Source organism: Maylandia zebra, linkage group LG7, assembly GCF_041146795.1.
Source record: "Maylandia zebra isolate NMK-2024a linkage group LG7, Mzebra_GT3a, whole genome shotgun sequence".
NCBI classification, from domain to species: Eukaryota; Metazoa; Chordata; class Actinopteri; order Cichliformes; family Cichlidae; genus Maylandia; species Maylandia zebra.
The window spans coordinates 60,234,298-60,260,623 of NC_135173.1; the positions used below are offsets into that span (position 1 = coordinate 60,234,298).

Below are 26,326 nucleotides of genomic sequence, written 5' to 3' on the forward strand. Positions count from 1 at the left end.
ACAAGGGCAAAACCTTGCAGAGCTCTACTAATAAAGCTGTCGATCAGAGAGTGAGAGAGAGAGACTATGAGTCTGGAATATGGTTTGAAGCGTTTGTGTAAAAGTAAACATGGATCCTTATTCACTGAATTTAATTTTCATAGAAAATAGGTCTACCCAACCTGTGGACAAAAACACTTCAAATGTAGCACAAAAAATTGCAAACTGAATAACCCTGAAGACAACACCCTCTAAATTTGCATGGAATCATGTAAATATTTTTAAAAAGGTGAACCTACTAGCTATATATTCAACTACCAACACCTCTGGTATTCCCCTTTTACTACAGTGTGGGGATCATTATATCATATGAAGCTGCTAGGTACCTTGAACCAAATAATAAACAAATATATGCACTTTCCTTTGCCTACTTATGCCATAAATTAATTAAAAATGTTATTTAGTGCATTTTAAAATTATGATTAGGACTTATGTTCATGCTGCTGGATGAAATGACTTTAGACTCTAGAGAAAGACCAGTCAGGCCAGTTAATTCCACATGCACTACGCGGACAAAAGTGTTGGGCTCCAGCACTTTATCTTTGAATTCAGGCGTTTTCTAGCCCATTGCCACAGCTGTATCAAAAACCAAGTGCAGTCTGCCTGCACAAACACTTGTGAAAGACCTGAGCGTTGTAAAGAGCTCACTGAAATTCAAGTGTAGGACTGTAATACTATGCCCTCATTGTAACAAATCAGTGCGGGACATTTAATCCCTCCTAGATATCCCATATAAAGCAGCGTCTCCTACTTCCAAACCTGCTCTGACATTAACATCAGCACAAAAACTGTGTGCTCAGTGCTTCATGACATCAGATTCTGTAGCAGACATGAAGAATGTGATGTAATGCTTTTGTCCATTTATTATAACTCCAGTCTTTTTACTACACTCGACTAATTACTTCAATCACCAGCTCCCAGTCTGAAGCTCATAGCTACTGGACAGCTTCAAGCTTCTCAGCTGACTCTTAAAAAAGAGGATTAATAAGCTATAATATCAGTAGCCAGCAAACCTAATGCAGCATTTATGTGCTATGGAGACAAAACTTTCCATTTGGAATCAGTGGAGACCAATGACTGTAGAAAACAGGGTTTTATCAATGTAAGGGTCATTTACCTTACATTATAAAGCATCGTCAGGTAACTGTTGTTGTGAATTGGCACTATAACAATAGCACTGACATGAATTGAACCAAACAGAAGAGCAAACAGAAGAGTGAATATGTAACAAAGTATCCAAAGGTGGCACAAAATGGGATGTTAGATGAATATTATTATTGTAATAAATCTGCTATCTGTTTAAATACTTCAGATACTGAAAGAGTGTTTATATATCAGTTTCCTGTTTGAAAAAGTCCTTAAGTGACCAAAAATAATAAATAATTAAGTTATTTTTTTAACTGATATGAAAAAGATCCTCATTCAAATTCAAATTTTCATTGAATCAGTGTTTAAAGAAGTTTTAGCAGGAAAAAGGAAAAGTTCCGTTAATCACTTAACTAGACTGCAGTCTTTTAAATTATTTCTGCCCCATAAGCTTTATTTTGTGCTTGCATATTGGCATGACTCACTTGGCAACAAGATGAAAAAGAGACATTGTTGATGCTGTAGTTACATCTACTGACTACTTTACAGTTTAAAAATAATAGCTGTTAAAGTATTGACTGACATCTGCCAGGAAGGCTCGAAGGACCCATGTCTTACAGGATTTCAAGCACAACTGAGTACAAAAGGGAAATATTCTTTACTTCATGTGCATAAGCTTTCTTCTTACACATTTCATCCAGCAGCATGAAGATGCTTCTGGGGATGCTTGCCCTCCTGCTCATTATGGTGTTATGAGTTCATTTTGAATATTATCCCCTTTTGCAGCAAATAGTTAAAGAAATATATAAGAGTCCATTTTTCCCTCCAAGCCTCATTCCGCTAATAGGATCTGTGGTCTTGCTTTGCACACAAGACTGGCCATTAATGAAAATCCCCCTTTTTTTTCCAGAATTTACATTTGTTATGGGGGCTAATCACCGCTGGCTGGAGGTGGTGTGGGAAATGTGATTAGTGTGTGAGTTCTAATTAAGTCTGTGAAGCCTCACGCGCTGACAGACAGGCTCGGGGAGCTGCACGCTGGGAAGGAGAACACACACACGTATGCCTTTCCCCTGCATACAGAAATGCGTGAGCTCGCATGTATGCATTGCAACAGATTAAACACACACATGGGATCTGAGATGAATGATGATACAATGGCGAAAAAGTCAATCTGCTCACTATCTGCATCTCTCTCCCCGCTCTCTCACACACATACACACACACTCATCAGCCTACTGCAGTGCCCAAGACGTCCTATCACACAGCTACATCAAGCTTGGAAGCACATACGCTGGGACGCTGAGTCAGATGTACACTGTCGGTGGCAGTGCGCCCCCAGTGGTCGTGCAGCGGTGCTACCGCTCCTGCGCCGAGGTTAAAAAGCGGCGGGCGGCGCACTGGGGCCACAGTGTGGGGCGTGTTTGAAGAAGACACAGAAAAGTTAGTAGCGGATTTTTGTCGCGTCTGACTTGCAGCAGCATCGGTCGAGAGCATCATGGCAAACAAAGCTCAGCAGCCTCCTCACCTGCACCTGGCCGAGGTCACCGCGTCCCAGTTCCTCGACATTTGGAAACATTTCGACAGTGATGGTAGGATTTTATTTCCCCTCCTTAGAAATTAAAAGTTTATTTTTAACTCTAAATTAATGAAATATTAAATGATAGGCTGATTAGATACAACTGGTGTGTGAAGTCATCGATTTAATGACTGATGGAAAATGCGAAGAAAAGGTTGGAAATGCTTTTCAGCCTAAAACCGTTAAGCTTAGCAAAAAAAAAAAAAAGATTTTCGCGCAAAAGTTAGATTGTGCAGGCAGAACGACACTTAAGAGATGTGAAAGATTAAAAAAATTAAAAGAAGAAGAGGAAGAAGAAGAAGAAATTGAAATTCTTATGAGCCATCTTTGCAGCTCACAAAGTGAGATTTTAAGAATATGGGACTGTTTTTCATTTGGTCCCGAAGCTGTGGTCTATTCTTTGTCTTCGTCGTTTGCCTGTTTGATGGATAAAGCAGCTCAAAGGAGACATTTTCTGGTTAGATCGTGTTTAACAACTTCAGAATAGATTTTTTTTTTTTAAATCAAGAAATACATTTTGGTTGCATGGATTTACAATGAATCTATTTATAGTCACAGTTATAGTTACGCACGGTTTTACGTTTTTGGTTCTCTGATAAATCTATCAATCTAAATGGTAGGTAAACTAACACCATGTGAAAGTCATTAAAGCGCAATTCTGGTGCATGCTGCACAGAGAAGTGCGCCGCTTTTTAGAAATGAAGGCATTTCATTTAAACGCCTGTGTTAAGTGAAATTTTGCAGTCAGCAACTTGTGCTTCCATTGGTCCTTAAACTGCATTCATCTGTGAGCGATGCTGCTTCCACTGAGCTGTATCCGATCACAGCTGATGGACTGATGAACGTGCCATTCCTGAAAACTTCAAAATTGTTACTGACAATTTATTTTCCCATTAATATCCAACATACGCCCTTACGCATTTTTTGTCATCAAATGACTCAGTGCTGTCTTACCTTCTTGTCTCAGTGCTCTTTATATCACTCTTTGTCTGTGTGTGGATGTCTCTATGACAAATTCATCAGCATGTCACCACAGTAGTGAAAGTTTTATAAGCCTGATTAGAGATGCTTTCATTCCATTTGAAGGTCTGCAGACTCCTCAGCAGATTGAAGGCTTTCTGCAAACTGATGGATAGACTATACAGCAGTCTGATAAGAAGACCATCAGTTGCTGCCTGTAAAACCTATAAATTATTCTTTTATAGGTTTTTAGAGTCTTTTTTAGATTTTAAAATAGAGTCACTGTGTGCTTTAATGTGCCACATAACTGGGATCTAATATCAAACTGACAATATTACGAACCCTGTTGAAAATAGTAGTCAGGATCTGTCATCTCATTCACTTTTTCATGAATCTCTGGCAGTGATGTAAACATGATGAGGCTACAACTGGCCATTATTTTAAAAATATACAGTCTACTTCTCCAAGATGTCCATATCACACCTGCAGATGAGGCAAGTGTGCCACACCTATTTGCTTTAAACACATCCTCCGGAGAGTTTATTGTCACCATGATGTGTTTTGATGCTGGCACACTTGCTGAACTGCTTTCCATAGGGAAATCAAGGTGGAGGGACATTTCGGGTGGGGGAGAGAGGTTCCACAGCTGAGCTCCTCCATATGAGCCGCTGTGCAGAGAAGGTTGTTATGGCTCTTATTGCTCATCATGGTTTCAGCGTATGGATATTAGTCCAACCACCCAGGTACTTAAGTTCTTAAGCGGTGGTATTTTACATATTTTGCTCTGCAGTGAGCCACTTTGCAAATCAAATTTAACCAGTACGCTTCCACAGATTTGGCTACTGAGTCTGATTTCTGCACTCATTAATGGGAGTGTCTTCTGGCTCAGCAGAAAGAAACGAGAGCTAATTTGTTTGTTCAGGTTGAGTAAATATCTCTGAGTTCGAGATAAAAATACATGAGAGGCGATGCACCTAGAGATGATGAAACCACATATTCCCCTGGTTGGCCCAGGATCAAATCTCATCTGGATTGCGTCTCTTGCAGCTCCTCTGCTCAAGCGTCCCTCTCATCTTTCCCTGCTGTCTCCTTCAAGCCTTTTCAATTCAGTCACTTCAAAGCTGGAAAAGGAAACAACTGCAGTTTCGTTTGCTAATTATAGCAGATTTGCTGTCAATTATTTCTTATTGACCTGGATAAAAACAATTTGGAACACTAAGCAGAATCTACTTCCTGAATTGACCCAGCTGTGAGCTCAACACAAAATATTTGAATAGACAGGGCTCCACTTTCCTTTGAAAGGCAAATGCACTTTATATAAGCTTTAAATATGCACTTAGTTGGCACAACTGGCCCCTTTGAGAGTTTTTCCCGGTCGGGGTTGGATTATAGAATAAATAACCAGAAGTAAAATCACTTTACCAGCTTGTCCCAATGGTCTAGTGATGCATTAAATGTTTACTAGTGATGAAAAAGTGTTTATTTGGGTCTAAAGTGGTTTTTGTGAACCTTTTACAGTATCTGGGTGCTAGGTACAAACTTTAAGTGCGTGTGCAGAAATACAAAAGTACAAGTTGGCAGGAATGTTCTCATTGCGCTGTGCAAAGTATATATTTGACATTTGAGCAAAATTATCTGGGAGTAAGGTGAAATCAGCCATAAAATGTAGCTGCTGGCAATGATGCACATTCACATACTGCTATTTGGTCTAAATGTCTACACTGGAATTGGGACACTTCAATACAATCCGTACATACTGACGTTAGTCAGCAGCACACACAGCATTTCATACCTTAAACATACTGTTGTTATTTAAAGGCTGCTTGAAACAGAACTTGCTTATCCTGCTTTTGAATAAACAGAGTGTGAAAGCATTAACAGATGGTGGTTTGCACAAATGAATGGGTCTATTGCTGCATCTATTGAGCATATGAGCGCATCCCCAAACAATCATTTCATATATCTGTTTTTATTACATTTTTATGCCATTCGTGTTGTAGTTAATCACATCATACTTACTCTGTTTAATTACCAAGCGGGCCATTTCTCTCTACAGTGCTAAATGTCAAATAAGAGGCACAGGAGGGAGGCTCGACAGCAACAGAGCATTTCACTGTCCCACATTTTCATTAAAACAGCAGAGTTTGTATTCATGAGTTTTGATAACATCACTGAGGAATGCACACGCACGCACACACAATTTCCTTGGATAAAAGATGTTGTGAGTTTAGTTGAATAGAGAGAAGGAGTTAGATTGAAAATGACAGAGGGAGAAAAAGAGAGACAGAAAGTTAGAGAGAGGCGGAAGGAAGTGGATGGCATAATAATCTTTGTTAGCGTTTAATGAGGCAGCACTGCCTTCCAGGGTTTTATTGAAGCAGCTAGTCACATCGTTTGGAGCCATCTGTCCGGCCATTCAGCAGGAGTGTTGAAAGAATATTGGCACCGGTTCACATACTACCTGGGTGAAGCGGGCACCCTCATTTGTCCTCCGAATAGGAACTGTCAGGGCAACAGAACAACAGGAACAAGAATAAAATAGGATGAGAGAAAAATGAAAATCAACTCTGTGGCCACCGCAAGATAAATTTGTCATTAAAGAATCAAAAAAGTGTGATTGACACGATCACAGATTAAGCGCCGCCTGGCAAAAAATGACACTCATGCCATCAGTCATTATGACAGCTTGTCAAAATGACTGGTGGCACACAGCAAACCAAGGTTAAGATATTTTCTAAAGGATTGTAGAAAGCCACACTGTTCTTGGCAAAATATCACTTTCAGAGTTTAAGTTATCTCAAATAAAAAAGCATATATAGGCTAGAACTATATCTAAATTAACCATTTATTTTCGTCTGCTTAATATCTGCCAGATTGCCACTGAATGCAGTATTGATCACTACTGAATAACCGAAGTGGCCCATGAATCATCACCTTGAATATCAAAGAAAAGTTATTTCCCATATATAGCCTCTCCTGGCATCCAATCTTGTGAACACAAAGTCTTTTGAAGAGCGATCACTGTGGCAGTCAATAATGAAATCTTTTAGAAGGAGAGGAAGAGAGTTACTGTTGAAAGGCTCGTGTTTGAATCAATACCAGGGCAAACCCAGGCCACGTTGGGATCTGTTTGACACTGTGACCGTGTCTCTGTTTGGGAACTTTTTGCACATCAGCATTACTGGTAAAAAATAAAAAAACAGAAAAACAATGCCATTTGTGATGTTGCATTAACATGCAATTATGGTCTCTCTGTTCCAAGGTAATGGATACATCGAGGGGAAGGAGCTGGAGAACTTCTTCAAGGAGTTGGAGATGGCTCGGAGAGGAGCGGGGGTGGTGAGTTCAGGGGCCAGGAATTAATCACATATCTCCACACTGACAACTCAGGCTTCACTTATGTTGAGTAAAATTGTTTCCTAGGACCCTACAAATCCTACATTCAGAGAAAAGATGAAGGAGTTCATGCAGAAGTTTGACAAGAACAAAGATGGACGAATTGAGATGTCAGAGGTAAGGCCTCAGAGGACCTCTTTAGTTTATAGATTTTATTTAACAGAACAGCTCGACTGCCTGGGAAATATGCATTTTTGCTTTCTTTCCCTGATTTGGATGAAAAGATTGATACAAAACGTTTATATGGAGCTTCACAGTTTAGCTTGGCATAAAGATTAGAAACAGCTAGGCTCCACCAAAGATTGGTTTGACTTTTTGAGAAATATACCATCACAACCTGGACTCAGATATGCAGCAGAAAATGGATAGATGTATGGGTTTTTTCACATTCTTTACAATGATTAAGATAGAAGATCATTGCTCCCACATAAAACAAAAAGAAGTCGTTTATCTTAGCCTAGCTTAAAGATATAACTACCAGTAATGCAAAGAGGGTGGGTACCCACTTACAAGAAGAAGACAATGAGAACCTAGACTGTCCAATAATGAACGACTGTCAGCTCGGACGACAGGATGATTTCACATTCTCTTTTTTGACAAATTTACTGTAAATAGCCAAACACTGACTACGCTGACAGTTAGCTTAACTTAGCATAGAGTGCATGAGTAATTACTGGTCACTTAAATAGGATACACTAATCAGCCACAACATTTAAACCACCTACACAATATTATGCAGGTCTCCCTTCTGATGCCTAAAATGTTTAACCCAGAAAACCGAGGCCACAGAATCTCCATGAGTGTCCAGTGGTTTCTAGCACGGAATCATTTTGGTGTTGTGGCTCAGCTAGGTGGGGCTTCTTGTGAATTCTCGATCACAGTGGGCTCTGGGAATTTTGGAGCCAAGAAATTTTGGTGCCAAGTTAACAGCTCAAGGAGCTGTTCCTTGAACCATTCCTGAATAGTTTCTGTGGTGTGGTGGAGCACATTGTTCTGCTGGCAGTGGCTGCTGCTGACTGGGAGCGCCATATGGAGCGTTGCTTGGTTTGCAACAATGTTTAGTTGACTACTACTTGGCAAAGTAACATACGCATGCAGCACTTCTTGGACCCAGGGCCCAAAGTTTCCCAGCAGAACATTTCATTGTAATGACATAATTAATGTTTCTTGCTTCACCTGTCATTTTTTTTCAGTATGTAAAAATTCCGAAAACAACAATTTGTGGCGTTACATTTACATTGCATGTTTATTGTGATCACTTTTAGGCCTATTTCATGTGATCTTTTGAATTTTTAACTGATCTGGGAAACCTTTAGTTCAGATAGCACTGCCACAGTCAAAGGAGGATTGTTATTTCCAGTCATTTACATTTGGCAGAATGACTTTCTTGTGGAAGCTCACTGCCCTTACATGTGCAGACATGGAAAGCTGGGGGCAAGAAGCTCACATGACACACCGTATATGAGTCTTGTGCATTGGATATCAGACCATAAACAGACTGCAAAATAAAGGTGAAGGTTTTCTGCTCATTGTGAGTGATGAGAAAAGGTTCAAAAAGAGAGCTCAGATAACTCAGAGATCCAAAAATAAAGACCCCAGAAGTCTGGTCAATATTTAACTGCTTGCATAAATGCGGTCTTCGTGATGTTCTCTATGGACCATCAGTTTGGGATATTGGTTTTCCTCGATTTGACCACTTTCACAGTGATTTGACAAAGCTGTGAGAAATAGGGCTTCTGCAATATCAATAATCCACTGCTGCCAGAGAAGTAAATGAGTGTGCAGTCCACTTGGTTGTGTGAACATGCAGTTTATAGTCTTTGTCTGAACAGCTAAAAATATGTATTTTAATAAATATTTCTAACTTAGGCATAGTTGTGCTTCTGAGGTTGTGGCTCTCTATTATTTATGCTGAGTTGCCCATTTGAGGCCTTGCAGACAAAAAGCTTCCCCAGTCTCTCCCAGAATATCAACTGTACCATCTTGTGTTCTCACCACTCCCATTTCCCTGTCACTTTTCCTAGCTGGCCCAGATTCTTCCAACTGAAGAGAACTTCTTGCTCTGCTTCAGACAGTTTGTCAGCTCCAGCGCTGAGTTTATGGCGGTAAGAGTGTGTTCCTGAGAATATCTGTCATATATTTTTTTCATAAGAACCTGCCACTCCTCTTGACCAACTTAATTATTTGATCTCTTCTTTAAGGCACTTTTGAACTTTTTGCACAGGAGGTTCTTGTTCACCGTTAACATTGGCCAGGGCGTACTTACCGTATTTCCCGGACTACAAAGCGCACCTGAATATTAGCCGCACAAGCTAAAATCAGGGGAAAATCCTGTTTTGTACATACATTAGCCGCACCTGACCAAAAGCCGCAGGTGTTTCAATATTGACTTATCATATGTAAGAGAATATGCACAAAGGGAATTGTCAGGAAAGAGATGGCTGTTTGGAGACACACCCCTTTTATTAATATTTTGAAAATCAAGTTATGGGTACATATTTGCACATGTGCTGTGCTTCATAAATGAGTAACAAATGTAGTACATAACAGTAACCTACAGCACACCAGAAAAATAGATTCAGACTACCTTTTAGGCTCAGGTGCAGTGACACGGCTTTAACAAGAAGAAAAGTCAGTCATTCACCACCATCTTCCTGCGCACTAAAACCACCAAAGTCCTCTTCTCCAGTGTCGGAAACGAACAGGCTCAGGATGGCTTCGTCATCCACTCTCAGCTTCTTTCCTTCGTTGTCACTTTCAAAACCAAAGATAATCCTCATTGTCATTGTCAGTGTCGGAGTCGAACACCCTCTGAAGGGCCGTGGCGGTGTCCTCCTCTTCATCATGCAGCAGTCCAGCCCTTCGAAATCCGTTGGTGATCGTGGATGTTTGCACACTTTTCCACGCTGTCAGAATCCACCGGTAGAGTTGAGCACAACTTGCTTTTCGCAAGTTTATCGCCGCTCGTCATCCACGACTCCCGCTGAACGCATAGCGCTACTTTGAAGTTTGTTTTTCGCGCTACTTGTACGGCACTATGTTGCCTGGCGGATGGACATGTGACCAACATACCACTCTTGAACCCCGATCCTTCCGCCAGGCAACGTAGTGCCGTACAACAGCGGAACAAACAAAACAAATCGTCTTACGATATCACAAAAATCATGGACAATCTATAGAAAAGCCGCACCTGACTAAAAGCCGCAGGGTTCAAAGCTTGTGCAAAAAGTAGCGGCTTATAGCCCGACAATTACGGTACTTCACTCAACCATAAAGTTATAGGCCAGAGTCAGTCAGCCTCAGAGGGCTTTAGTAACTGGAAAAAGCTTTAGTAACTTCATGGTGAAAACCATGCCCAACAGGAAGGAAAACTATCACCCCCACAGTATGCAACTGAAATGCTAACAAAATTGAGCCGTAAAAGGCTAATACTAACTGTGGATTATTTTCTGGAGACACTTAAAAATAATAAACATACAACTTTTGCTTATCTTACAGAAACATATGAAGACATTGGATATTTGTCTTATCAGTGATGATGCTTGCTGCATCCCCATTCCTCCTGCTAATAGCATCTATTTAATTCAATTCAATTCAGTTTTATTTATATAGCGCCAAATCACAACAACAGTCGCCTCAAGGAACTTTATATTGTAAGGCAGACCCTACAATAATACATACAGAGAAAAAAAAACAATCATATGACCCCTGTGAGCAAGTACTTTCGCGACAGTGGGAAGGAAAAACTCCCTTTTAACAGGAAGAAACCTCCAGCAGAACCATCCATGGTGGGGTTGGGGCAGCCATCTGTCGCACCTGGCAGGGATGAGGAACTCTTGAGGAACCCAAGGGTGTAACTTCTGGCAGAACCATCTCATGTCTTATAGTCACAATCGATGTGTTTCTCCTGAAAAACTGCATTTTTTATTCAAAGTTCCTAAAAAAAATACTTCTTGCTTCCTTTTTGCTAACAGATAGAATTAACAGGAGGCACTTTCACACAGTCGAAATTCAATAGAGACCAGAAACAGAAATCAACATTTACCCAAATTTGTGGGAAACTTTTGTCTCACATTATTAAATGGTTAAGTGGAAAGTGGAGAAACTCTGCTACCATTTATACTAAACATTTTCTGAAGTTTAAGTGGCACTTTGAATTTTGGATAATAGGTGAAGAGAAGTAGCAAAAAACCCTCGAGACCAATATAGATTTATATCCTGAAAGGTAGCAGAAACAGAAAATAATCTATTCTACCAAATATCTCAAGAAGATGAGACAAAATGGCAGATTTCATGTTAGATCTGCTAAATGGAAAAAATGAAGCCAATTAGAAACCAATTACATGTGAGGAAGAGGCTGTCCTTGTCTCTTGTGTCATATTGAGAAGGAATAATGAAATGAGAGAAGGGAAACGAATGAAAGAGAAGGTGTGCAAAGAGAGAAGGATACAAAGGGCAAACGAGCGAAAGCAGGAGCAGAGGAGACGTAAATGAAATGTCGATGGGAAGTTGAGAGCCAAAGTTTGAGAGCATAAAACAAGAGAGGGGAGATTAATCAGTCTTTGCTGAAGGGTGCAGGGAGGAGGAAGGGGGCAGAGACGTTTTTAAAGGGTTAGAATGAGGAAGCGGAGCCTTCTATTTTCAGAGTCATATATAATGGATAACACCACTGTAGCTCCTCTCTGCAGAACCCAGAGGAGGAGAGGAGGAGCAGAGAGAGGGGAGGAGAAGGAGGAGAACAAGAAGGGGGAAGGCCATCCATCTTTGATAAGGAGCCCTTCTCTGGACAGGGACAGCTGCTAGATTAAAACATTCATTAAAATGACTTTCTCTCCCCTCTTTCCTCTCTTTGTCCACTGTTGCCCTTTGCTCTGTATGTGGGCAAATAGGATTGTATTGAAAACTGTATGATTACAGTGATGGTCCAGGCATTTGTGGTCGGCTGCTCTGGAATGATTTCTGCTGTGCACCAGAGAAAAAAGGCAAACCCTTGGCATAGTCAAAGAGTAAGCTGGGAGTTGATCAGAGAGGATTTATACAAGGGGAAAGAATGTAAATCACTCTGGAGACGAGCTTCTCTGTGCTTTTGAGCTGAGAAAACGCTTTCAATCGATTGCTTCAGTTTGTTTCGTTGATTTCTTTTTAGGCATGGAGGCGATATGATACAGATCGCAGTGGCTACATTGAAGCAAATGAACTGAAGGTAAATTCTCAACAACATTAAATCAAATGTTAAGAAGCACTGACACATGTTTATTCATTTGATCATATGTGACCAGTAACATGCAGTGTCTCATTTATTACAAATATTGCTTTAACCTGTTGTCATACTTATTTTATGCATTTTCTTCTCTTTTCTCCCCCTACACACATTCATTTGCACATCAACACACACAATAACAGAGCACACCCCCTAAAATGTAATTATCAAATATTATGAACTAGGAAACTGCACATGTCCCGAAAATCTTTAATCTCTGTATTTTCTTACACCTTTCATTCCAACATTTTATTGACATTTTAAATATATACAATATATCTTTATGTGTACGCATACTTGTATGTATATTTCAATTTTGCGTTACACCTGCATGCTTTGTTTTTGGTATCAAATAAATCAAAGGGGGGAAAAAATTTGTGTCATTATCATAGACTGTATAGCAAAGATGGGCGTACCTAGCGTAACCCATTGTTTATGGAGTCTGGTTTTAGGCTTTGATTTTGGGATTATGGCTAGTTTTTAAACAGTCTATTAATGCTTTTTTGTTTTTTGTTTTCGAAGCTCGTAGCAACCAAATTTGGCTAACAAACCCCAAATACAAAGTTATGAGCTGATGCTAGCTTCATTATCAAGGTGCTTTTAGAGTATCACTCTTCAAAATTGCATCACAATCCAATTTAAAGAAACAATATAATTACATTTAAAACTGTTTCAAAAAGCAGCAGCACCATGAGCACAGTTTAAAATAATGAGAAATCCTGTTCAGTCACCTGAATTAACTTGAGTAAATAGCTAACAGCTACAGCCTGTCAGTATAAACATCTCTAACAAGATGAACTTTGATTTACCTGCATATATTTTGACAAAATTCATCTTTGTATAGTTTTGATCAAGGGGAAATAAGCTAAGAGACCAAAACAGTTTTTGATCAAACTGACTCACTTTTGGAGCCAGCCTCAAGTGGCCACAAGAGGAACTACAGCTTTTGGCTTAATTTTTTTTAAAGAAAAGGATACAGCCCTCGTTCTTGCACACTCACTGTGTCAAGGCTGAATGGCCGGTGAGTGGTGTGGACCCAAACGCAGACAAAACGAGGCGTGAAATGTGAATAACCAAAAGGGGAGCTGTTTCATATAGGCTGAACAGAGTAACGAAAAGGCTGAAGTGAGCTAAACTATAACTAAACCTGACAAAGAACGAATGACAACTCACACCATGAATACAGAACAGGGTAACGAGGGAAGAGGAAACACAAGGGGAAGACAGCTGGAGTGAATAAACATAATGGCACAGGATGAAGCAAAACCGAACACACTGAACACAGGATGCGACACTGTCAGAGTAAACAGGAAACATTACAAGTACGCAGCTTCACATAGGACCAGGAGGAAAGAACAGACAGGAGACCAAGACAGACAGGGGGAGGCAAAGGAAGGTGACACAAAAAGGGAAACACGGAAACAATTAAGGAAGACGAGACACAGAGGGAGAGAGAGAGAGAGACGAGACAGGTTGGGGAAAACATACATGACTGCACATGACAGACAGGGGAGAATGGAATGAAACATCAGGAGGGCACATGTAAACAGAAAAGGGAGACAAAACACAAAGACGTGACTTGGACCTGGGGAACAAGGAAATGAGACACAGAGAGAGGAGAGACGTAGATGACATGACAGACATAGAGGACACAGAGGAGAGACCAAGACACAAGGGGAACCTAACAGACAAGAAACTAAACTGGGAATACAAGGAACTCAGAACATAGAATAAACTCAAGACTAACCAATGAACCTTAAATCACCATAAAGCATATTCACCAAAACACAGGAAATTCAAAACGCTGGGTCAAATGGCCCAGAAGCTCGAACCGCCATCAGTTATTAATAATCAGTTTAGCATACATTTAGGAAGCAAACATAGGTACTGTTTGCCCAGCACATAACTTTAAATACCTGATAGAAGTAGAAATGTCACATTCATTTATGTTTTTCTTATAACTGAATGTGGCATTCTTTTGAGACGTATAAATTGTTTGCCACTGAATATTTTCAGTGTGTCATCTGTGAGCATATGGATGAGCCTTTTGACTCAGGAGAGATAAATGTCTGCTTCACAGGAAATTCCCCACTGACCTCAAGTGTTTTCTTTTTCTTTTTTATGTAGCGAGGATTCAGATACAAAAAAAGCTTTACTGATTACACAAAGGTTAGTCATTAAAACCCTTCTAGGAAATGTTTTGTCAAATTATATAAAGGAAAGTGCACCACAGTGGCAAGCTGCGGATTAATTGGGGTCAGTGATTACTCGTTGTATACAGATTTGGCTGCTCGGGTAGTTGTGGGAATAAGATCTCTTCCAGCTGACCAGGTGCAGATGAGTTACTCAGGTGTGGCTTTTTGAAAGCTTTAGAAAAAGTGCAGATGAGATCTCAGGAAGCAGACATGTGTCTCACCAGATAATTGTGAGCAGGCGCGGAAAATATTGACTCAAGTAGCACATAACTGATACCTTTGGTCTAATGCTACTGGAGTACTTTATTTATAGAAGATGTTATACTGTGCTAAGTTCAGAAGGAATTGTAGTGTTTGCTGCTCTACATGTACTCTTCAATTCTAATTTCAAAACAAAACACCAGATAAACCAATAAATCAAAATATAATTTAATAATTCAGTGTCTCGTTTTTTTTCTTCCTTTTTTGTCCCGTTTTCGTCATTTCTTTCTCTTATTCTTGCATTTCTCTCCATACCTAATTTTCACATTTTTTCTTTGTCAAATATGGTAAAGAAAAAAACCCAGCCAGCCCAAACTTCAACACTCATGAATATAACTTTATTTTGCAAGTTTATGTTTTTTTGATATGTTAGGGTTATATTCTCCAGGGCTTATTGCAGATGTTTTGAGTGTTTTAAGTTTTTCAGATTGTTAGCATATGTTAAGTAAATGTAAATGCATCTTCATCTAAGATCTCTGTATTTGTTTTCTGGACATTTTGCCTCAGCTTAATGAAAGACCAGGCACAGCCGCTGGCTCTTTTTACTAATCCATGGGTGCTTTTCATTATGCCTCTTCGCTTCAGTCTCTCGTGTCTCTTTCTCGCTTCCTAGCTCCTCCTGGATATAAGAGAGAGATGAAAGGAAGAGATATAAAGGCGGAGGAGCTAAAGCTGCTGAATGCTTAGTTTTAGTGTAATTTCATGTCACGGCATTTGATAAAATTCTTCCATATAGGATGCGCATATGTTTAATTGCAAAAGCTTTTCCAAAAGCCTTCTCTCCAGTCACTCCTCATCACCCAGACTTGCATTTTAGGGCACTGCAAGATCCTCCATGATGGGCAATGATTTTTGGTTCATGGGAGGAGAGAGAATACAAGGAAGCACAAGTTAGCATAATGAAAAGCACCCTGTGTGTCTCTGTCCTCAGGGCTTTCTGTCAGACCTGCTGGAGAAAGCTAACAGACACTACGACGAGCAGAAGCTGCAGGAGTACACACAGACCATAGTAAGACTTGCTCTCTTGCACATTCGAACGCTCAATCACACAAGCTCAGTTTAACTGGACAAACTTTACACTGGACAAACAAAAAGCTGACAATCTTTAGAAGTTGCTTCACTTGAAGAAAACTAAACTGTATACATTTCTGATAAAAGGCAAATGTCTAGCAATTTGTGGAGGTACTCATTGGCCTGTTATAGTGGTGGCTGCAGCCCTGTGCGGCTCACTGGTTGTGACCCATCATGTCCTGCAGGTTGTGAGACTGCAGCCCAGATGTGCTAACATCTGCTTCTTCCTGGAAGCCCCAGAGCTGAGCTGACCTAATTTTCTGAAGCAGTTTCTTCATAGACAAATTTATTGTTACTTCATCTAGTGCAGAGGGACATATTAGAGATAAAGCAAAAAACAGAGGCTGAGATTAATGTAAAGAATGAGTCATTTTAATCAGCATACTGCTATGATGCAGGCAGTGTTGCTAATTTATGAAAAGTAAGGTGTAAACTAATGACTAAAATTAGTCTTGTAATGAAAAGGAAATAATACAGTACTGCCAGCAACAACGGGCATTATACCCATGCATGATCTCTACTTGTGCAATCAGATTCACACATCGCTGTTCACATCTGTGTCACCTTCAGTCTCCAAAGAATCAAGCTGACCAAATGTTCTTAGATTTTATGCACACACTTATTACATTTAGTTATGACATATGTACAGTCCAAATTTTGACCTCCAAAAGGGTCCAGGAAAAACACCAAACCTTCAATGGTGACATATTTTCCTCCTGTCTTGTTACTCAGAACAAATTAGACCACAGACATGTTGTCAAATGCATCCCACGCTACCTCTCGAAGTAGTTTGAGTGATCCGTCAGTTGTTTTTTGGGTTAATTGTTCAGCCAATAAAAATGCTCATCACTATTTGCATAGACCATAGTGGCATCAAGATGCCTTATTGCATGTGACAACAGTGCAAAACTTCTAGGCATTTTTTACTGTGTGTAGGTTTTCATTTAATAAATAATTTAACACTCTTCGATGTAAAAGAGTGGGTAAGTCTCCATTTTATTATTCTTTTCCTCCAGTGTAACTCTCTTCTAAACCTTCTGACTTATTGTATAAGGAAAACCTGCCATACTGGCTGAAAAACTGAAGCAAGGTTTATAGACCGCTGCTTTTAGTGTTCCTCTGTTAGACATGTAGTATTAAGGAGGAAAAAAAGAAGTGGTGAATATATCATAAATTTATGGCTACTCCTTCGGCGTCTCAGCCAATGAAATGCACGGAACCACGTGTACCTTTACTTTGACAGAGTATACCTATAAAAAGCTTCCTTTCACTTTCTCCTCTGTTCTACTTCTGCTTTGTAGCTCAAGATGTTTGATCTGAATGGAGATGGGAAGCTGGGCCTGTCAGAGATGGCAAGGTAATATGTAATTTTGCTTGTTTTTGCTCATTGTGTAAATGTTGAAGCACACTGCCCGCTGATGCTCATTCACTGTCAAAGAACGTGAATAATTTAACAACTATTGTGTCCACTAATGAAGTCCTTCTCTGCCGCAGGCTTCTTCCTGTACAGGAGAATTTCCTGCTGAATTTCCAGGTAGGGGACAAACATGGGGCTGAAATAAAAGCAAAACAGAAATGATATATTATACTCGGAGAACGCCACTGAATTACATAATACACTGTAACCATTTTATAAATTTATGATTCATAGTCCTGTTTTTGATGATGGTTAAAGTAGATATTCATTGACTCTTCAAGAGTAGCTTTGTATAATTCACAGTTTAAAATAATCCTTATATGTATTATAGTGGATCTCACTGCTTCATATCAATTCATCCACTGTCTGAAAGAAGCTGTTGTAGCACCTCCCACTTGAAGCCAACTTTCATCTGATTGGCTGCCCCTCATAACCGACGGGGTGGAAAAGGCTGTGGGCAGGGCTTCTCTGCTTAGAGACAGAGCTGTGTGCCAGACCATATTAGAGATATCCATCCTCAGCTGACATACAGAGTCAGATGTAGAGAAGACTTCTGTGTGAAATCAAGCTTGAGGTTTTGGCTAACAGCAATTAGTTGACTATAAACTGCCCTCCTTATTTGAAAATTTCACCATGTTTCATATGAGCATAAACCACAACAGTGTTGGTCAAGTTACTTGAAAAAAGTAATCAGTAACTAATTACTGATTACTTCCCCAAAAAAGTAATCCCGTTACTTTATTTTCAAAAGTAATTAATTACTTAGTTACTTTTTAAAAACACGATTTACAACCTGAATAGGTAATAAAGCAATAGATCTTTCAGCCCAATTCTACTTTTTCTGCATAATCCATCAGAAAAAGTAGAATCATAATCAAATGGAAACGTCTCTTTTTAAAACTTGTTTTATTAGTTTTAATCTTTTAACTTTATGCATCAAGCAAAAATTAAATTATATGCACCATATTATAAAAATATCAGTTAAAGAATCCGCGAGTTTCTCTGTGAGTTTCCCATTACGTCGTAGCGCACTCGGTGCTTGCTCGGAAGTTTAGGGGGTTTTTTCGCTGTAAAAAGAAGTTTTCTTCCCACGCACAACGGACACTAATGTCACTTTTTATGGAATCAAACTCAAAGTAAGGTCAGTACTTCCACACTTTAAACGCTGAATGCTCATACTCTCTCCCGCACTCGATATATGATCCATTGTTGATCTGCACACAGCTATTGTCACAAATGTCTTACTCGCTTACATCACTGTCATGAGACATTCTCGCAAAGAAATCATGGTTTTAGTAACGCAGTAACACATCGTTTTTATGGGAAAGTAACGGTAATCTAATTACCATTTTTGCAATATTAATCCCTTACTTTACTTGTTACTTGAAAAAAGTAATCGGATTACAGTAATGCGTTACTTGTAACGCGTGCCCATCTCTGCACCACAGTAGGAGTTCATAAGTGACAGAAAACAAAGTATACTGGGTCTGAGTTAGTTGCACATATACATGTCTTTATTGATTTTTTGTAGTCTTGTAATTAAAGTGAAACCTTGTGTTTACAGGGTGTCAAGCTGACTTCTGAGCAGTTCAATGCCATCTTCACATACTATGACAAGGTAGGTGACATGTTATCAAAAGTGGTAAACTGAAATTCAATAAATGTGATTTTTTTTAAAGAAAAATCAAAAAAGAAAAAGAACCAAGACTGTGATGAAACTATTTGGCCTTCTTTTATTTAATCAAAAAACAGGTTTGATTTTTTATTTTTATTTTTAATGACTGATAATAATTGTGGGTTGTGGGGCATGTTTTCCAGTCTCAGAAGGATATGTCAGAAAAAGTTTCAGAACAACTGCTTTAGTGTACTTTGGCAAGAATGGATTCTTTGATCTGTCTTTCTGCAACGTTGGGAGCTCTCCCGGGGATTTCCTCCATGTGTTCTGAGCTAGATTGGCATCTGCAACAACAACACACGAGAACCTCATCATATCTAGTTATTTTGTTAGCGACAGCTCCGTCTCCCATGAGTCTTCCCTATGGGGAAACGTTTAAGGCTTCAGGCTGTTGTTACATGTTCGTGAAATCATTGTGAAAATAATTAATGGTTAGTCCACACAAAGACAGACAGAAAAACAGAATGGAAGTGTGTCTGAATAAGGGTGGGACTCTTTACAGTGTAAAAACACGCCAGCTTGAGTCAAGCTGTCTGGGTGACTCAGTGCTGTTTGTTTAGGAGATCCCTTTTTGTTAAAATCATGAATATGTAAATTCTGTCTTTTACCTTGGGCACTCTTCATTTACCTAGGGAAATGAGTCAGACTTGGCACACCTGTCCTTTTGTAAACAGCCCAGGGTGGCTGAGCAGTGGTTTGGTTAATGGGCATATTTTCCACATTAGCAGTAGAACGGTGGGGAGGGACTATGGTACAAGACGGGAGAGAGCAGCGCTCTGTGCATCTGTTATATCATTTTTCTTGTTTATGGTATCGTGTGTGTTTTGCACAGCTGAGGGACCAGCCATAATCTAAGTAGCTATAAGAAGGCTGACTCAGTTTTTTGCAGAAATAAACAATTCAGTTTGATGTAATACAGCGCTGGTGCCTTTTAGCCCAGTTGTTAGCATTACCTTAATGTTCAAAATGCTTTTCATTTTCCCCCGATTTATATTAGTGATGAAATAGAGTAGTGAAAGTAAATTAATTACAGTAAATTAAAGTATGCGCCTTACTGCTTTTTCAGCAACAGTGATTCAACTGCTGCCTGAAATTCATCCCCTTTGTAACCAAAAGATGGGCAGTATCCTAATGTGAACTACATGAAACTACAAAATGCAAAACTTTGAAATGTAGCATGTATATTATAATTGCTTCATGTCTTCTATCCTATGACAGAACAGCTACACTGCTCACGTGCAGCCTTGCACACACGAGAAGACAGGATGCAGACACTCAGGGACTTTTTAGGTCAATAACAAAAAAATAAAAATTGGAAATAGTTTTCTGTGCCCTGCTGTAGCAACAAGTAGAAGGGCTGCAAAATGCCCGTTTATCTACTAAGTTCACTTTGAAGCACAAGGCCACACCATGTAAGTCCATGACCTTAAATCATGTCAGTGCACTGACGTTGTGATTAGAAAAAGAATAAAAACAAACAGCTATTCATGTTTTCAACCTCTGTGTTTTTGTGCTCTCTTTTTGTCCCATACTAAGTAGTATGGTTGGCAAATTTGTATAGAGCCGTCCATGGCAGCGATGGGAGGGGGGGGGTTGGAGGTTGCGTGCGTATTCATGACTTGAGTCAGACTGAAGGCTTGCACTCTCTTCACTCTCTCTAGTTCACTAGTAGAGGACAGGGTGGAATGTTTAATTATAGATTAGCCACTGCCGTCCATTCATGTAGTCCCCCCTCTGCATATGGAGCACTTGCATTTATGTGTGTAATTAGTTTCATCATTTTGTTATGAGCTCAAGCCCCTGCAGCAGAAACACAGGCATCTGCCGAGTGGCTGGGCAAAGTGTGGCCGGTCAGCTGAACACTAACGTGGCTCACAGTGCCATGGCCCCACACTGTGCAAGACTTGAAAATGTCTGAAAAGCAAGATGGCGTGGAGTGGAAGACAGACTGGCTCATACCTGATGTTGCTCTGCTTTCCCATAGCGCTGCAGAGTGCAGAGTCTTTTATCCTTAAAGGGAAAATAAATAGAATTTACACTTTATTCCCAAGATCTAGGACACTTCAGTCTGGCTTTGTGAACATCAAAGAGCATCTCCCAGAGTTAAAAAAAATATAAGACTGGCAAGACACTCAGCTCTGAAGTCATCTTGAGACCGAGCCTAGATGAACAGAACATGTTTTGTGCCACTTGCCAAGGGAAAATGTCCAATAATTTGGGCTTATTTTCTGGCCCTAAACTCTCTAAACACGGCTGTGAGACATAGCTCATTAATTAGCAAGGGGGCTCCGTATTAACTTAGCAACTAACCCCATACACAGAGTTTTGAATGGGAAGTCTTTTTTAAATGATTTGCTGATTGCTGCCACAAAATACTGAATGAATGAAGTCGAGCAGCAGCGAAAGGAAAAATCAAGTAGCTCTGAATCAAAACATTGTTGACAAAAGACTGCCTTTACTTTAAAGAATGAATTACACGAAGGGAATGAAAATATATATGTGACATCTATATTTTCAAAAGCTGTGGTAAAATTTGGTACAGTATCATTATTATTAACGGTAATTACTTGCCTCCATTATGATTGTTTATAAGTGAAAATTACAATCATGATGTTTTTGGTGACTCCTTCCAGGATGGAAATGGCTACATCGATGAGCAGGAGCTGGACGCTTTGCTACGAGACCTTTACCAAAAAAACAAGAAGGTAAGACGGGTGTTCACTCAAGGTGATCAGACCTACAGCCTGCTAGTGCATACTGAAAAGAGCGCAATGGGGAGGTTTAAAAGATCCTATGATGTATGGTTTGGAGACAGGGGCACTAATAAAAAGAGAGGAGGCTGATCTGGAGGTGGCAGAGTTGAAGATGTTAAGAATTTTATTGGAGTGACTAAGATGTGCATGATTCATGAGAAAGAGTTGGAAAGGCAAGGCTGATTTGGACATGTGCAGAGGAGGGATAGTGGATAAGCTGGAGAAAGGATGTTGAATATAGAGCTGCCAGGAAGGAGGAAAAAAGTAAAACCTAAAAGGAGGTTCATGGATGTAGTATGTAGATGTAGATATGCAGAGGGTTGGTGTGAGAGATGCTAAGGATTGGGAAAGCAGATGATTTGCTGTGGTGACCCCTAAAGGGAGCAGCTGAAAGAAGAAGATTGGCGGATACTAAGATAAGCATATGTGTATGCACCACATGTGGCTTGCCTTTGAACTCCTTAGTTTTTATTTTGGGTTCTTCAATCCAACGTGTTTGCGGTCTAAAAAGGTATTTTAAACAGAGCATTCTGCTAGTCCATGGTATGCCTGGTGCTGATTTAAGGGTAATAATAGTTTATCGCCTCCCTCAACGATGTATTTATTAGGCTAATTAGAAGTGAGCGTATATTACTTTTTGGCTGACATCACAGTAAGGCATACATTAAATCAAACTAAATGTGGGTGGCACAGTGGTGCAGTGGTTAGTATTAATGTCTTAGAATTAAAAAATCCCTTCCTAAGCTGAACCTCTTGGTTGGCTTAAGCCTTTTTGTGCAGAGTTTGAATGTGCTGCCTGTGTCTGCGTGGACTTCTATCAAAACTGAGCACAGACTAAGGATGAGAATGTGGTAGTCCCGTGGAATACACCAGCGACTAGCAACCTGTCCAGGGTGAGACAGAAAAGTTTCAAGATCTTACTTAGTGCATTTAGTATTCTAGCAAAATGAACTGCACATAACTGGAACATTTATAGTCTACAGAGTGTCTCAGCTCTTTTTAGCAAAAGGGCTGTATATCCATACAAAGCCTAGTAGGTTTTTCCTTCAACATTAGCTACCAAAGCTGTTTAAAGCACTCTTTGGAAAGATAAACACTTGAATTCAAGCCCAACAGAACCCCATTTAAATTATCCTGAGATATGTAGATTTTTTCTCCCCCTCGCCAGCAGTACTACAGAGTGATGTTTTGATGAGTGAGTGGCCATATGCTGAGCTCCGGCAAGCAAATGTGGATACTCTAAAAACTGGTCTTTGTAATATATTACAGAAATGCTCCATAAACAAAATGTTTTAGTGAGGAAAAAAGATGATTGCAATCATAAGTTCTTATGCTTAAAATACAACTCGGAATACTTTTCACTATTTTGTTCCAAACCTTTTAACTTCAAAGAGATAGAACAATCAAAACAAAAGAACTTGCCTTGGATTTACTTTTCTGTCATTCAGGTTTCTAGTCAGAAACATAATAACATTTTTTAGTTTCCTCAATATCTTGAAAATAATCAAAACCTAATGCTGGGAGGAGAGTAGGAGAATATTCATCAAAATGAGCTATAGGATCATAACATGTTGCTTTTTGGCCTCCTCAGTGTATCATATCACCCTGTCTCTCATTCAGGAGGTGGACCCCACAAATCTGTCGGGCTACAAGCAGAGCATCATGAGCCTATCTGACGGAGGGAAGCTCTACCGTGGCGAGTTGGAAATTGTCCTCTGCAGGGAGCCAATTGTGTGACTCTTCCTTCTTTCTGTTCGCATATCATCATTTGCTCTGCCTGCCCCACCCTCTTCCCCTAGACCACATCCACTTCCATCTGAGTGGCAACATATGTATATCAGGTGCATGTGCCAGACACCTCCCGCCCCAATCATTACCTAAGCCCCTCCCCTCTCTCAAAGTAACAGGTTCAGATTGAATGATAAGTGCACTGTCAGCACCAACAGCTCTTCTTCTCTAAACCTTGTTTTGTTTTTTGCTACCTTACCTCTAATAATCATGACCCATCTGAATCCCTGTAGCTCTCTCTAGTAACCCTCCCACATCTTCCATTTCTGACCTCATCCCTGCCCATGCTGTGCGTGACTTGCAACTGACCAAAAGTCTCCCTAATGCCACCAAAATGCCCTGATGATAACTGCTATACCTTAACCCCAGCTTTACTGACCCCTTCGTTCCCTTGCTTTTTCAACTTTGCATTAGATACAATATAGTCAAAGAAAACTGCAGACAGATGTGTTTGAATTGATTGCATTTATAATCTGTGATGGAGCTGATATTAATTTTCCATCTCTGTTTTTCCTGAAACTATCTTGTTCAATTAAAACTCTTGTGTATCATTGCCATGAAAGGATTTTGGTTTTCAGTGTTTGTTTTTTGGCTGATACTGTCAATTGAAAATATTAATAAAATATCTTAAGATAAAATCATCTTTGACATGATTTTGTGTGAGTGACTGAGAGTGGTACAATACCATGCAGACCTCCCCTTGCCTATTTCAGCTATGCAGTGTTTCGCTATTCTGTCAGTTGCTTGATACATCCTGTTGTGGTGACCTTTTGCGTACCAGCTTGGCCATTTTTATCAAGGACTCCCAGCTTTTCCTGCTCCCCCACCTTCAATCCGCAAGCCGAAGTGTAAGAAGGATTAACGATGGTTGCAAATCCCAACAAGAGTGAGACGGTGTGCAATTTAAGGCTTTAGTGAAGTTACTTTGGAGACATTCAAAAACTGGAATCAGTTGATGTTAGCCTGCAGTATTAGGCTAAAGCAAGCAAGGGGTCTAATGTTTTGTTTTTTTAACTGTAGCTTTAGTGGGCTAAAGATGATGAAGGGAACTTAGCTGCTGTTATTTACAGGATAACGTCTTTCCTCCATTTGCATAATGAAAATGACTGAAGAAATAGGTGGCAATAGGTAAAATAAAACAGCATTACAGAAATCCTCCACTCCATAGAGATGCAGAAGTAATTCTGGACTGTTGCACAAAACACAGCCTGACCTACGGTTCTCGCTGACATGAATTTAAAGTGAAAATGTAACTGGCTTTCAGCCTTATTCAGTTCTGTGGGAATTAAATGTCAACACCAAATAAAGGACTTTTGAAGTTTACTTAAGTCCAAACATACTGATAAAATATGTTGAGGATGGAATAGTTATTGTGGCTTGATTGAGGTTTATAAGTCACCGGCTAAATTATGTCATCAAGGAGAGCTAATAGGATTTGACTTGACTAAAAAAGTAACTGAAAAGCTTTAAATGTCAGTAGAAAAATGTATGCGGAGCCTGTTACATAAGAGCTCCAATAAAATATAACTACAGAACTTAACCTTAACAATTATTTAAACTGACAGCCTTAAAATTTTGGCTGAATTCCAGTACAGGAAGCATTCAACTCCTCCAGTTGAATACAGGATAGGAGGTTTTCCCTGCAGCTGAGCTGACATGTTACTCCTGAGGTAGTAGGACAGTACAAGATATTTCTACTAAAACTCCTGTAATCGGTTTGACATGCTTTTAAAGCAATGTGAATAATACAGCAGCCACACAAGCGCCCCATCATACTGAGGAACTGGTGCAAATCCACATCAGTTAATCAGGAGCATTTAAATCTTTATACACACATCTGTACTAGAAAAGTGTGTAGATCACTGGCCATAAGTAGCAATCATAGGAAAATGTTAAATTAATCACAAATTAATCAAATCCTAAATAAAGTCACCTGTACAGAAGGTACACCTTACTAGTAGCAGGTTGGAAGCCCTTTTTGCCTTCAAAATGTCTTTAATTCTTCACAGTATATATTTGACCAGGTACTGGAACCAACCCTCTTAGATGATGGTCCATATTGGTATGATAGTATCACACAGCTACTGAAGACTTGTCAGCTGCATGTCCAGGATGCCTGTCTAGTTCCATGCAGAGTGCCATCAAACCCCAAAGGTTTGATGGCACTCTGCTGGACTGAGATCTCTTGACAGTGGAGACCATTTGAGTATAGTGAACTCACTGTCAAGTTCAAGAACTTGTAACATGGCACATAATCCTGCTGGAAGCAGCCACGAGAATATTGGTACACTGTGGTCATGAAGGGATGGGCATGAGCAACAATTTCCAGGTAAGCTGAAAGATTCATACAATGATTATTTGGTTCGAGGGGACCCAAAGCATAAGCAAATATGCATGCCTTGTTAATCGAGCAGATATTTGAAGTTTACACAGCACCGTTCTCGCATGAAAATATCTTAAAAGTTTATTTCGTGACCCAGAAAGAGTAATATTTCAAACTCTGCCACTCTGTGTTCCTCCACCACTGCCTCGTTTGAGTTTTGGACGAAATGGATTCTGGGATATTGCATTTCATCATTTCGAGCTAATTGGAGACCAAAACAGCCAATCAGACTTTTTTGCATCCAAGTCTGTGATTGGCTGGTTTTGTGGCACAACTATAAAGGTTTACAGAAAGAGTGTGCACGGGCAGAAATGTGTGTATGGATAATGGAAAACACTGAAATACATTTTTTGCACGCAGCAATGAATTTTGTTTACTCAAATTTAGCTTTTCTTCGCTCAAAATAAATTTCTCCTCAAAATGCAACACTTGCACCTGCAAATTTTTTTTACGTGCGCTCAGA

The 26,326-nt window shown here is 39.8% G+C and overlaps 1 protein-coding gene across 1 annotated transcript; it reads left to right on the top strand.

Annotated features, from left to right (window-relative positions):
• Window positions 1–2,518: 2,518 nt before the first annotated feature.
• On the top strand, window positions 2,519–24,121 carry calb2a (calbindin 2a). Its single transcript, XM_004564599.4, has 11 exons — window positions 2,519–2,717; window positions 6,927–7,003; window positions 7,088–7,177; window positions 9,085–9,165; window positions 12,207–12,263; window positions 15,708–15,785; window positions 17,149–17,204; window positions 17,342–17,381; window positions 18,829–18,882; window positions 21,573–21,644; window positions 23,313–24,121. Exons 1-11 carry the CDS (start codon window positions 2,624–2,626, stop codon window positions 23,427–23,429), a joined length of 816 nt encoding a protein of 271 aa, XP_004564656.1. The 5' UTR covers window positions 2,519–2,623; the 3' UTR covers window positions 23,430–24,121.
• Window positions 24,122–26,326: the final 2,205 nt, after the last annotated feature.

Bases quoted from the DNA above. Each gene is read 5' to 3' on its own strand.
- calb2a (XM_004564599.4), top strand. From the start codon at position 2,624: ATGGCAAACAAAGCTCAGCAGCCTCCTCACCTGCACCTGGCCGAGGTC. The intron at 2,718-6,926 runs GTAGGATTTTAT...CTCTGTTCCAAG, and splicing joins GAAACATTTCGACAGTGATG to GTAATGGATACATCGAGGGG. The intron at 9,166-12,206 runs GTAAGAGTGTGT...ATTTCTTTTTAG, and splicing joins CCAGCGCTGAGTTTATGGCG to GCATGGAGGCGATATGATAC.